The sequence below is a fragment of the Osmerus eperlanus genome, chromosome 10 (genome assembly GCF_963692335.1).
Source record: "Osmerus eperlanus chromosome 10, fOsmEpe2.1, whole genome shotgun sequence".
Taxonomy (NCBI): Eukaryota; Metazoa; Chordata; class Actinopteri; order Osmeriformes; family Osmeridae; genus Osmerus; species Osmerus eperlanus.
The window spans coordinates 8,979,666-8,991,931 of NC_085027.1; the positions used below are offsets into that span (position 1 = coordinate 8,979,666).

A 12,266-nucleotide genomic window follows, 5' to 3' on the forward strand; every position below is an offset into this window, starting at 1 on the left:
GTTATTTTATTTGTTACTTGTTCTTAATTCAGTACTGTACATCCCAATCATATTCATTAAAGAAGAAAATGCAATAAAACTTCCTTAAGGGAGAAAAATGTGTTCAAATATACCAATTAAACTCTTTCCCAACAAGTTCTCACCCCCTTCACTCAAGACCTAATATTTACCCCCTTCACTCAAGACCTAATATTTTCAGTTATAATCACAAATTGTACAAAAGTATCAACCAACTTATATGTGCCCCCTCTTATGTGACCCTGAAAACTGTATAAGACAAATTAGATGCCTGATCAGTTGTATGTTTATTTACCATGAAGCTGACTGATGTGATTAATGAATCTTCTGCATGTGCAAGGTTAATTCTTTACTCAGTTTTCCATCCTTTTTTGTTTAAATCTTTTTATTTATTGCTTCAATATTGAAATAGTTTCTCTCATCAGTGTTTTGTAAACTAATCTAAGAGTCAAACACAACTCAGCCTATGATTGTCAACTAAAACAGAATAAAATGGAGATTCGCAATTGAAACGCAGGCGTTCATCTTCTCAAAGGCTAGACTCATTGTGTGTGGTAACTGACTGTCATCCTTAGCAAACGTTTCTTTTCAGTTTAGTTTATAATTTTTCTAAACAACAAACAGTGATAGGCATAAGAGCTATAGTTTTAATGGATGATTAAAACTGATGTAAATCGTAAACAATTTAGATTGGTATGAGGCTGAAGATGATATTGCTATGTTAAAATGTGACCTATGCAATGATGTGTCTCGGATGAAAATTTGGACATTCAATCTCATTTTAACGTAGACATCTCCACAGGGACATTGAGCGCATATTGTTTGAAGATGCGTCTCCATTTAAAGTGTTCCGGGCCCACTCATATTCCCATTTGCCACAAAGGCACGCTTGTATTGTATCCTGCGTGACCTTTTTAGAGAGCCGTCCAAGTTGATAAGCACACCAGGGCTGACAATGAGTGCCCGCCCTGTACACAGCCATTACCCGGATCCCTTTATCAATGTCCAGTAATTAAAATGTCACCGTTTAATTTTCTAGCCAATGCGTTTCTCTTGGAGCAATCTTTTCCCAATAAAAAGTGGAATCGAAATGCTCTTTTCACTGGAAACAAAACGGGCGAATAGAGCCCATTTAGGGGAACTGGGCACTGCGAAGGATCAATAGCCTATGTAGCATAAGAAGAGGATTGATTGGTCTCTAAAATGGAATTTATTGGGGGTCATTATTTTATATGGTGCTGATAAAACTGTTAATTATAAAACAGTCAGCCTAAATTGCTGCTGTTATTAAACTTGTCCTGCATATGGCGCATTTGATTCATATGACATCTTGGAACGCAACTCAGCCTGTAGCTTTAAGAGTAGGATGCTTAGGCCTACATATTTTTATGCAGGCTCTTTGGACAACAATGAAATCAGCATAAGCTATTCGACTGAAACATAACAGAATCATAAGCGTGAGACTATTGAATAAAGACTTGAACGAACTGAACCTAGGCTATTTTTCTTGAAACTCGGAAATTATGTTCACTGGATGCGGAACCATCGGATCACCAGTAGCCTACACATGCGCAAGAATCCAAAACAGTATAGGTTATGGACTATTTCAGATTGTTGAAAGTTCTGCATGTTGTGCGTAGGCTATAAAATTGGCTAATTCTGTAGGCCTGTGGTAAAACAACTGCGTATTGACATCATGAAGATAAATAAAACAGACCTATCATTCATGCTTTCTACTTTTTATGTTGTACCCGAGGCTAATACGTTGACATTGAAGTTAGCCTTTAGACCAAGTTCTAGGCTATATGCCTTGTCAATGTGTCTACATATTAAATAGCCTACTCTATTTAGACGTTCTCCTCCAGAGAGTTTGGAATTCTAATGACTTAAACCCAGAACACATTAATATTTTAGCGCAGGTTTGTTTAAACAATTGAATGCATATACATGAGGCTCATGTAATTTACTCTTTGAAAAAGACATCCTTGATGTGTATCCAACGGTAATAAAGAGCTCGCCTAAAATTACCGCTGAAATGTCTAATTAAAAGCTCGCAGGGCTGCTCTTGTGCTGTACTCTATACCTGTGATGAACTCCCGCCTTCATGAGAGTGTAGTGAGCCACGTGAGCTCACGTTTCGGCGGAATATAAGCGATGACAATGGGGCATTCATTTGAGCCTCTAAATAATTAAAAAGAGAGAAATAATTACAGTATGAAATTGTAATTATTGTTGGGCTGGAGAAAAGCATCTTGATTGTGAAAGAGGACACGTCGCAGTCGGATCGGAGTCATGTTCCCCTTCTCCATCAATATTGCAAGGAGCTAAGCTGATGGAACTGCTAGTCATTTGAGACTTCGACGTTGGAGCATCGCAGAACAAGCACAGTTCAGTTTTCGATGTCATAGGATGACTAATCCTGACGTTAATATTGTCTAGGTAGCCTATACAAAACCAGACCTGACTTATAAACTTGCAAAATAAAGCTGAAACAGTTCAATTAAATTTGACTATGGCTAGTGTTCCTTTGCAAATTCAATGTAGCCTACTGATGCTGAATATTTTTGTGGCATATTTTTGAAGGCCATGCATGTCTCAATGTAAAGATAAACACATGGAAGTAGCGGGATAGGATAGGCCTATTAAAGTAGGCTATCCACTTAACCTACGAATGGGAGGAATAACCTATCACGTGAATATTTTGTCAATGCATGGTGATAATGCCACTAACTTGTGGTGTAGAATAGCCATAATGCAGCCCTCTGTGCACTTGTGTTAGGCTAAATAGCTAAGCCCTAATCAATTTCGGACTACGCCGGCCAGGTCAAATTGTAGGCAATATTTTACAGACTACGACCTATAGCCCATTCTTTTTATCATATAGGCTAGCTTATCACTGCAGCCTATTAATATTTTAGACAGTTATGCTATCAGACACCTTCGTCAAAATGACCAAATATAGGCTGTTGCCTAGGCCTATTTTCCTAACCCTAACCCCTTTCTCGAGGCTAGGTGAATGGACTAGCCTATGCCTACTCCACATCTCAGTGCCTTCAGGAGTGACATCAGCAGTCACAGTGCACATAGGCCTACAGAGACACACACCCTAACTCCTTTTGTTTGTTTCTCTCTCTCTCAAACTCATGCTCAACAAATGTCTTCATCTGTTGACAATTTAGGTCGTAGGCGCATTGGCAATGGGGGAGAAAAGAGGGGGTGCGTAGGCCTGTGTTGCCTGCGGCGGGTTATCGACTCATCTAGAATTCGGGTTAGTTTCAATGCCAAATTTGAAATGACTGCACAATGTGTGATCTAAAACGTGTCGATTTATTTGACATAAGAACAAAAGCAAGCCGTAAAATTCATGGCGTCTTTACCAGAAGGGCTTACATTAATTTGCGTTTCCACAAGAAGCCAAACAGATGGTCTTCTACCGTGATTAATTATAGGCTATTCTGTTTTGTTGCCTTCGATTTGATATTCTGTTTGCTAATACTGGAACTATAGACTGGCTGTGCTCTCACGGTTGGCTATTTAGGCTAATTGTAGCTAATTAAATGTTTCCTCTTATTTTGGTCTAATTCATATCCTAGGCCTACATAAAATGCAACTTGCTCATTTATTTGGGTTTCTTCATTCTCTGTCGTTCACTCAAGTTGACTGTAGCCTACATAAATATAGGCCTATATAGCCTAAATAAAAAATAATATTAAGGGATTAAGTGGTTGTGGTTTCCTGGCCCCGGAAACAAATGGTTAAATTAGAACGATTGTTAACTAAGTGGGTGTGCCTTAGTAGTTTAGCGGTCACTTTTCCAGCGAGGATCGTCTGCTGTCTGTTGAGGAGTGGCGAACGCTCGAGGATTACCATGTGGACACTCCTTCGTTTGCCACTCAGCCCGCGTGAGCCGAAGAGAATGGAAGTCTACTCTCTGGTCTGACAGAAAGAGAGACATTCCACGTTTGTGCTCTTGGTCCAGCATCCTTTGCCTCTTCATTCTCGAGTGGAATTCTGGCTTTAGGCTTAGTTACTTAATTTTTTCCCTGGAAAGTTGACAATTTATAGGCTGCTTTGGAATATTGACTTGAGTGCAAGGTAGGCTAAGACTTCAAAAAATGTGTTCGGTCTTGACTTGTTTAAGTGTTTGCCACTGAAAGTGTAATTGCGCGTCGTCATGTGCACTCAGTCTGCCGATTCAGCCAACAGCATTATTTTCTATTTGCATGTGTTTTTTTAAATCATAGACAAGCGGCCATATTTATAAAAGCCGTTTGTGTATTTAGGGCTGGTCTGTTATTATCTGTTATTCACTGATCAAAGACGTCCAACTGAACCCGCGTAATTACCAAGAAAGCGGCTTAGTTGTATGACTCTGTTGTAAGCGCATTGATGCAGCTCAGTGTGTATTTTACTCCAGCCCTTATGCCTGTAAGGATCTTATAAAGGCTACTGCTTGAGCAATCCCTGTCGCCCCTGAGCCGATAAAGACATTAAGAAGGTCCAAGCCACAGACTAATGGATATCCCATGTCCGAAACAGTTAAGTATAGGCTTTCCTATTGCACAAGGATAACCAACAAACACGCTCAGGGTCAATTTAAGAGTTGCCATTGTTATCAAAGACATTTTTGATTAACAACTATAAACTTGTTATTATGCCTAAATAACCCATGTCCTTACATTAATTCGAAAACAATTATATGTCTAGAAACATGTAGGCCAGGCCTTGTAGTCTTTATAGTCTCTTTATAGAATAGGATTGTTAGGTTAATAATAATGGGTGAAAGACTAATGCCTTAATAATATTGTAGAAAATGTCCACAATAATAGGTGAACAATTGTGAGATTTTCCTAAATGTTTTCGTAATTCTGTGATGCCAATGCAATAATTCTCAACCGATGATAATTTGTTAATTGCAGCTTGGCCTGATTGGAATAGGCCTATGTGGCCTACAAAGTAAATGTCCGTGACATGGTCAATTTAATTCAATTCAAAAACCTTCCTTTTCAGACTTCGAGGAATGGAGTCGACACCGAGTCAACTACCAGCGGGACGAGACTCCAGCTCTTCCCCCACTGGCAAGCAGGACGTGCAAAGCTTCACTAACCCCAACCTGAAACCAAATCAAGTCAGCGAGACTGCTTTGTATGGCGTGCCCATTGTATCCTTGGTTATAGATGGCCAGGAGAGACTCTGCTTGGCACAAATCTCCAATACATTGTTAAAGAACTACAGCTACAACGAAATTCACAACAGACGTGTAGCCCTTGGAATCACCTGCGTCCAGTGCACGCCTGTTCAACTCGAGATCTTGAGGCGAGCGGGCGCAATGCCAATATCCTCGAGGCGCTGTGGCATGATTACCAAGCGCGAGGCCGAAAGGCTATGTAAATCTTTTCTGGGTGCTCACAACCCACCAAAGTTACCTGAAAATTTTGCATTTGATGTTTCTCACGAATGCGCGTGGGGAAGCAGAGGTAACTTCATACCGGCCAGGTATAACAGTTCGAGGGCGAAGTGCATTAAATGCACATATTGTAACATGTATTTTTCCCCAAATAAATTCATATTCCATTCTCATCGTACTCCCGAGTCCAAATACACCCAGCCAGACGCAGCAAACTTCAATTCTTGGAGACGTCATCTCAAACTTACTGACAAAAATTCATCGGACGATGTTGCACATGCGTGGGAGGATGTAAAGGCAATGTTTAACGGCGGCAGTCGTAAGAGGACTCTACCGATGAGTGGCTCTGAAATGTCTATGAAGTCACAGGCCTCCGGAAATGTACCCCAAAGAAGTTCCCCCGAGGTCCCCAGAAAAACGTTGCGCTGTGACGAGGACAGAGGTAGCAACATAAGCCTGGCAAATAGCGTCCGGAACTATCCAGTTATCCCTGTCCCAAGTAAGAGTTTTGGGATGCTTCAAAAAATCCCCCCACCACTTTTCCCCCACCCTTATGGATTCCCTGCATTTGGATTGTGTCAAAAGAAGGACGAGGGAGTAAGGGAAATTAATAAAACCAATGTCTCAGGCGTCTTTTGGCCAGGCGCAAAGGACAGTCTCTATCCCTCTTTCCCCATGTTTTGGCCTACAGCAGGTGGCTTGTCAATGCCACCATACCAACAGTCACAACCAAAACCGTCCAATGAGCTTTTAAGTGTCCGGCAGAGTGAGCTTGAGGTTATGGACCAAAGTGACCGGTGCGCAAACACATCGAAGGACAGCTTCAACGATAGCGAACGCTGTTCTAGTTCCCAGTCCGCCAGGAACGACGAAGATAAATCTGGGGACGAGGCCCGGTCAAAGGAAGTTCTCCCCACAGCGCCACAGAAAATAGGCTACATCTCCGCGTTCAGGCCTGTAGTGAAAGATGCTGATAGCATTGCCAAGTTGTACGGCAACAGGGACGCGTACAGCAGCGTCCGATCCGGTTACTTATCCCCAGATTTCGTGAGCGAAAGTTCCAGTTACAGATCCGTATCGCCGGATGTGGACAGTGCAGACGACCCCGACGTGGATGTGGAGTCCAACAGGGGTCAGGAGGATGAAGACTCGCTCCAGCTTTCAGTGGAGGACCGTCAAAGTCCCCGGGTATTAAACTCGTCCCATTCTGGGCCCGAGGAGAGTCAAGAGCCGGTCTCCAGTCCAAGACCAAGACAGGATGATTCACACACAGGGTCATCTGATGATGACAGACGCAGTGAGCCAGTGTTAGAGCGTAACCACACACCAAATTATGAAGTGAGTGATATGGGAAATATTGTTGTAATGTGACCGTGTGTTTTAGGCAATGTGGGTCTGTTCAATTGAAGGAAAACGGCAAGTTCCAAACTTTTGGCATCCGTCACAGTGACCAAATGAAATGTAATTTACGTGAGCTTTAGGGCCTGTGCTTTCTTTCACTGCGGGTCTATGTAGTATTTTATTTTATGTTTGGTTTTCTGAAAAGCCTCTGCGTTCTGATTATTTTGCGTCTTTACTGTCTTTTGGCCAGTGATGGCTTATGAGTAGGCTATTACGTATGTGTATTTTTCTTTTTTAGTATTATCGAGACGACCTGATATCAAAGTCTCGACCACTGTATTTAGATTATGCTTACACAATTGGCTTATTGGGGAGGTATCTGAATAAATATCGATTTATGTTGTTTTGATAGGCTACTTGGAACCCATATAGTCTATCTTTTATTGTTCTCGATAATTGGCGAGCTTTTTCTCTTGTGCTATTGGCTAGTCTTTATTAGAGAATATTGTATCTCCAAAAACGAATAGGCCTATCAATCACAGCCCTAATTAGAAAACGTGGATATTCGACAGAATTGCTTAGGAAATTAAGTGAATTACATATAATTGGGGGCTGCATTGACCATAATTGGTTGGTTAATTTCGCAGGTGTACACACATGAAAAGGACGAAGACGTGCCTTTGAACGGCCAATCGTTTGGATCAAAACCTCCAAGCAGCCCGCGGGAATTGAACGGTATTATCTTTGTATTATGACGAATTATTTTTATGGTGCTTTTTATCTTAGGTTTTTGGTAACTATCAGCCGTCCGCATCCTTTAGGAATCCACCGTTTATGTGTTCCACAAAAACGAGTAGGTAGTCCAGATGGCATGTTGGAGGAAACATACCAAGACCAAAAGGAAAGCCCATGTGAGTGTGTGTCTGTCATTCTACTGTCGGTCAAAATGGCCTGTCTGCATTAGTATTGCTAAATAAACACGCACGTTTATTGTTCTGAAATGTTCTAGAATCAGACTGTAGGCCCATAGTTGTAGCTATAAGTAGTTGCATGAACTTTTTGTTGTGGCAGTGCATTTGGACGTATCTGTAGAGGGACTGATTCAGTGCGTCACAGGTGATGGACCATTGTGCAGTGATGTCAGCAAAATCCAAGAGAAGGACATGAGAAACATGGCCAAGGGTATGAATTTACAGTTTAAGATCAACCGTTTTTATTATTATGAATTATAAAACAGCATTCAAATGCATGCTTCTTATCCAAGTTATTTGATCAAGTTCCATTCAATGAGTCTCCAAAAATGAAAACAACAATATGATTTAATTAGCTGAATACCTTATTAATCGTATATATATATATATCGGAGCTTCCTGCTTGTTGTGTGTGTTCTTGCCTTTTGAGCCATGAGTTTTTCAAGAACATCAGAGATTGACTATAGCCTATCACTTTTGAACATTCAAGAAATTTACAGTTTAAAGTAGCCTAAATGTGTGTATATATATATATTCATTCTAGCTGGTGATTTGTGTAGGCTAATGCATATTGCATTCTTAGAAAGAAAAGTTTTAAGAAATAACGATTAAAAAAGTAGCCTATTTATCCAACCGGGAAAAACATATGTATTTGGTCCAGGTCATCCGATTACCTCACACATTTCGAACATGTTCTAAATTGTTCTCCATTTGCTAACCACTATGGTAAGACTCATTACAACGAGAAATCGTTTAGAGACTAGCCTAATAATATTTTAATGACCCCAGGCCATAACGCTGCGGTGTGCATGTCTCTACCCTCAAGGCAAGGAAGCTACTAATTATTTAGCATTGCTTAGGGAAACAGTAGGGAGAAATGACTATTAGCGTTCAAACCGTCCAAGCCCTCAAGATAAATCATAATTTTGGGAAATAAACTGCATTTATAGACATGCTTTGCTAGTTTTACATTGATAAGAGGTACAGGCCTAGATTAGCTGACCTTAATTATTACGACGTCTTCGTTTTGCAGAAGAACTGCAAAAGCAACTTTTGGAACAAGTAGAGCTGCGGAAAAAGCTGGAACGTGAATTTCAGAATTTGAAAGGTATTTGAGGTATTGGCCTACATCGTTTTTTGCATGAAGTGCACTCACAATATTCTTAACTTTGCGTTCTGTTGTTTCCTTAGATAATTTCCAGGACCAAATGAAACGAGAATTGTCATACAGAGAGGAGATGGTCCAGCAGCTTCAGATTGTTAGAGGTCGGTCTCTTAAATGAGTATTACAAAAATAGCTTACTATTTGGTATTATCAATATTTGCGATACTCTAGGCTACGTTAGAATGTGAAAAATATGGAATGAATCCATTGTGACTAATTTCACCAAACAATGTTTTATACCAAGGTAGGCCAAATAGTATAGACTTCCTTTCTTTTGAAACGAACCAACCTTAAAAGCGAAAAGTGACACTTGCATAAATTCGGTTATAATCGAATTACAAGTCTGTGCTGAAGTCTAATCCTCAAACCGTTACTTGTACAACAGTAAACATTTTATATTTTTGGACTGGATAGTATAGCTGAGCCAACAACAATAATAATATAAAACCACGGCGGGATTGATTTAAAAGTTTTTTTGCTTCTAAATTATGCTCTGGAAAATTGAAAAGACCATTACGGTCGTATCGGTTACATGCAGACAACAACTGATGCCGCCCTTTGACGGAGAGGTCTAGTGTTACAGTAGGCTAACGCACGCTGTTGTGTAAACACAAAGGTCAAGTACACTGAAGGGTCACTCTAAATGCCCTAGGGGTAAACAAATGACCGCCTCCCATTACATATTTTACAAACCACCCGCTGTCATGTAGCTCAACCAGCGTTTTTTTTCTTTTTTCATTTTCCTTTTTGATGCTTAGACACTTTGTGCAGCGAGTTGGATCAAGAAAGAAAGGCTCGTTATGCAATACAGCAAAAGCTAAAAGGTAATTTTTGTGGAGGAAATAGATTTACAGTGCCAATATAGTATTTTTTTAATGGCCAACCGTATATGCAAGTGCTACTTTTTATTCTACCCTGTTTGATTCCATCTCTATGGTTATAATATGACAGCACTTTTGTGATGTTACTTCTCATACCTCAAGATGTGCACACAATTTCACTTTCCGGATTTTACTTTTAGTATACCAGATAAGTGAAATGTATTATTTTAATGTGCTTCTTGAATGTATTCATCCTTCACCACAACCCACTACATTTTAATTATTCGCTTCTGTTTGGTCCTGCTTGAAGTGGTTCTGCCCCCGCCAATGTTCTAAACAATGGCTTCACTTTCTCCCCAGAAGCTCACGACGCCTTACACCATTTCTCCTGCAAGATGCTGACCCCTCGCCACTGTACTGGAGCCTGCACCTTTAAACCACCTCTGCTGCCACCCTAATGGGCCACCACATTCCACACCTGATCCTAGAACAGCCAAAAAGAAGTGAACATTGACAAGAAAGGCATCCTCAAGAGGTCACTCACACCATGCTCTTCTGTGCCCCCTTACCAGTTCTGTCACTTGCAAGGTTCAACAACCTACAGACTTAGTATACACCCGGCTGTTTGGATTTCAAAATTGAAGTGGATGGAAGATATAAAGACCCTCCATTGAGTTGAACTCTTGAGTAATGGATGATGCACCTGAACAGGGGTATTGTATGTACCTAACATGTATCCACTGTTGAAATCAAGTTGTAAAGGTCCCTGGAGAGTCTCTTTGTAACCAATTGCTCTAGGTATCCTGGAAAAATATATATGTGGCAATGTGCAATGACTTGTATATCGTGATATTTCATGATAAAAACAGCTACCATTATTTAATAGTTATTTCAACACATTGTGTTTTTACATTTATTAATTTAATTTATTAATATTGAATTAATGTTTTTCTGTATTTTGGTTATAATTTGTTCCGAGACATGAAGCAGTGTATTTTATTGATATCAAGCACTTTAAACTGGGAATTTTTCACATTGGAACACAATTCTACTTGAATAAGAAACTGTATTGGAAATTATTTGAGTATCTTGTGGAATCGAAACAGCGTATCAGCACTTACTAGCTCCTCCCCACATCTGATACATAAAATGTATACATTTCAGTGTATAATGTTTCATCAATCAATTGTCTGTGTATTGTCTACGTGTACAAAATGTTCACATAAATCATGATTATTGATTTTTTTTTTCCAACATATATTTGTGTGTTAGACAACACTTATGGTGGCGTGTAAAGGTTCAGACTCATAATTTGTACCTACTGGGAAATTAAATCATTGTTGTTTTAATGTATTTCTTCTCTTATGTCTTTATTTAGAATTTTTACATAAAAAATATTGTGCATGGCAAGAGTTACATAGATAGATACTATATACTGAAACCGGGAAGCTACAGAATTTTAATTGCCATTTTTATGACTCAACTTTACTTTGTTTAGCTGCATTGTGGCCTATTTTTTGTCATCTTCAATATAAGATTTCAAATCGACTTGATAGTAATATAACCCACAAAATATATTACCTTCAAAGTATTTCCGTGTCCCATCAAGAGTCATTATGATCCATACACTTCTGTATGTAACCATATTGGAAATCAATGTAAAATATAATTAAAAAAATTAAGCCACTTTTGCTTTGCCTCTTGCATGAATATATTCCCATTATATAAAAAATACTATCGGTGGAACAGGTCCAATATAAAAATATTTCGTAACTGTTACTCCTTTTTTGAGTGCAAAAAGATCGGTCCTGTGACAAATGGTTACTCAATACTCAGACTCAAGACCCTTTCATGAGTAATGTTATTCAGTATCTATTTATGTATTTGACTGACATCTGCAAGAATAATAACACCCAACAAAAACAACTTTTAATCATGTTGCTGTATCTCATATTTGACATTGTTGTCATCTTCTCCAGCACCCCTTTCAGTTTGCATGACAAGTATCTGATGTCCAGTTAAGTTATGATATTTGACAGTCAGTCAGGGGAATTGTGTGGTGGTGAAATCTAATTCTCCTTATATTAAGCCTAATAGATATTGATTACATGCTCTTCAGATGTCCCTGTGTCCCTAGATACTAGATAATGAGAGAGATGTTCGCATAATCGCTGTAATGTTGGATGAATATTAATTGTCTCTGACTGTAAGTGCTCTCCCCATCAAAATCCATTTACTTCGTATACTAAAGAGTATTGTGCATTTCCACAATAAACAGTTATACATTTTACACTGAGATCTTGATCTTATCAGTCCCTCTGTGTATGTTACTATAATCATTTAATAAAACACAATTCTAACTAAGATGTATAATATTTTATACCTTATTAGGGTACCCACATATACACATATTTATATTTGCGTCACACTATTTTATTTTCTATCATTGGAAGGAGAGAGATAGAGAGATAGACAGAGAGATAGACAGAGAGAGAGAGAGAGAAAGTGCATAACAAGAACATGGCATATAATGGTAATTGACA

At 39.3% G+C, this 12,266-nt stretch overlaps 1 protein-coding gene across 2 annotated transcripts; it reads left to right on the top strand.

The window, feature by feature from the left end:
• The first annotated feature begins 3,871 nt into the window (after positions 1 to 3,871).
• On the top strand, positions 3,872 to 11,076 carry skor1a (SKI family transcriptional corepressor 1a). 2 transcript variants are annotated; one of them, XM_062472010.1, is made up of 9 exons: positions 3,872 to 4,113; positions 5,029 to 6,763; positions 7,414 to 7,501; positions 7,588 to 7,677; positions 7,838 to 7,948; positions 8,771 to 8,845; positions 8,929 to 9,003; positions 9,661 to 9,726; positions 10,087 to 11,076. In XM_062472010.1, exons 2-9 carry the CDS (start codon positions 5,039 to 5,041, stop codon positions 10,179 to 10,181), a joined length of 2,325 nt encoding a protein of 774 aa, XP_062327994.1. In that variant the 5' UTR covers positions 3,872 to 4,113; positions 5,029 to 5,038; the 3' UTR covers positions 10,182 to 11,076. The 2 variants fall into 2 exon arrangements, with proteins under 2 accessions (XP_062327994.1, XP_062327996.1); XM_062472012.1 differs by lacking the exon at positions 9,661 to 9,726.
• Positions 11,077 to 12,266: the final 1,190 nt, after the last annotated feature.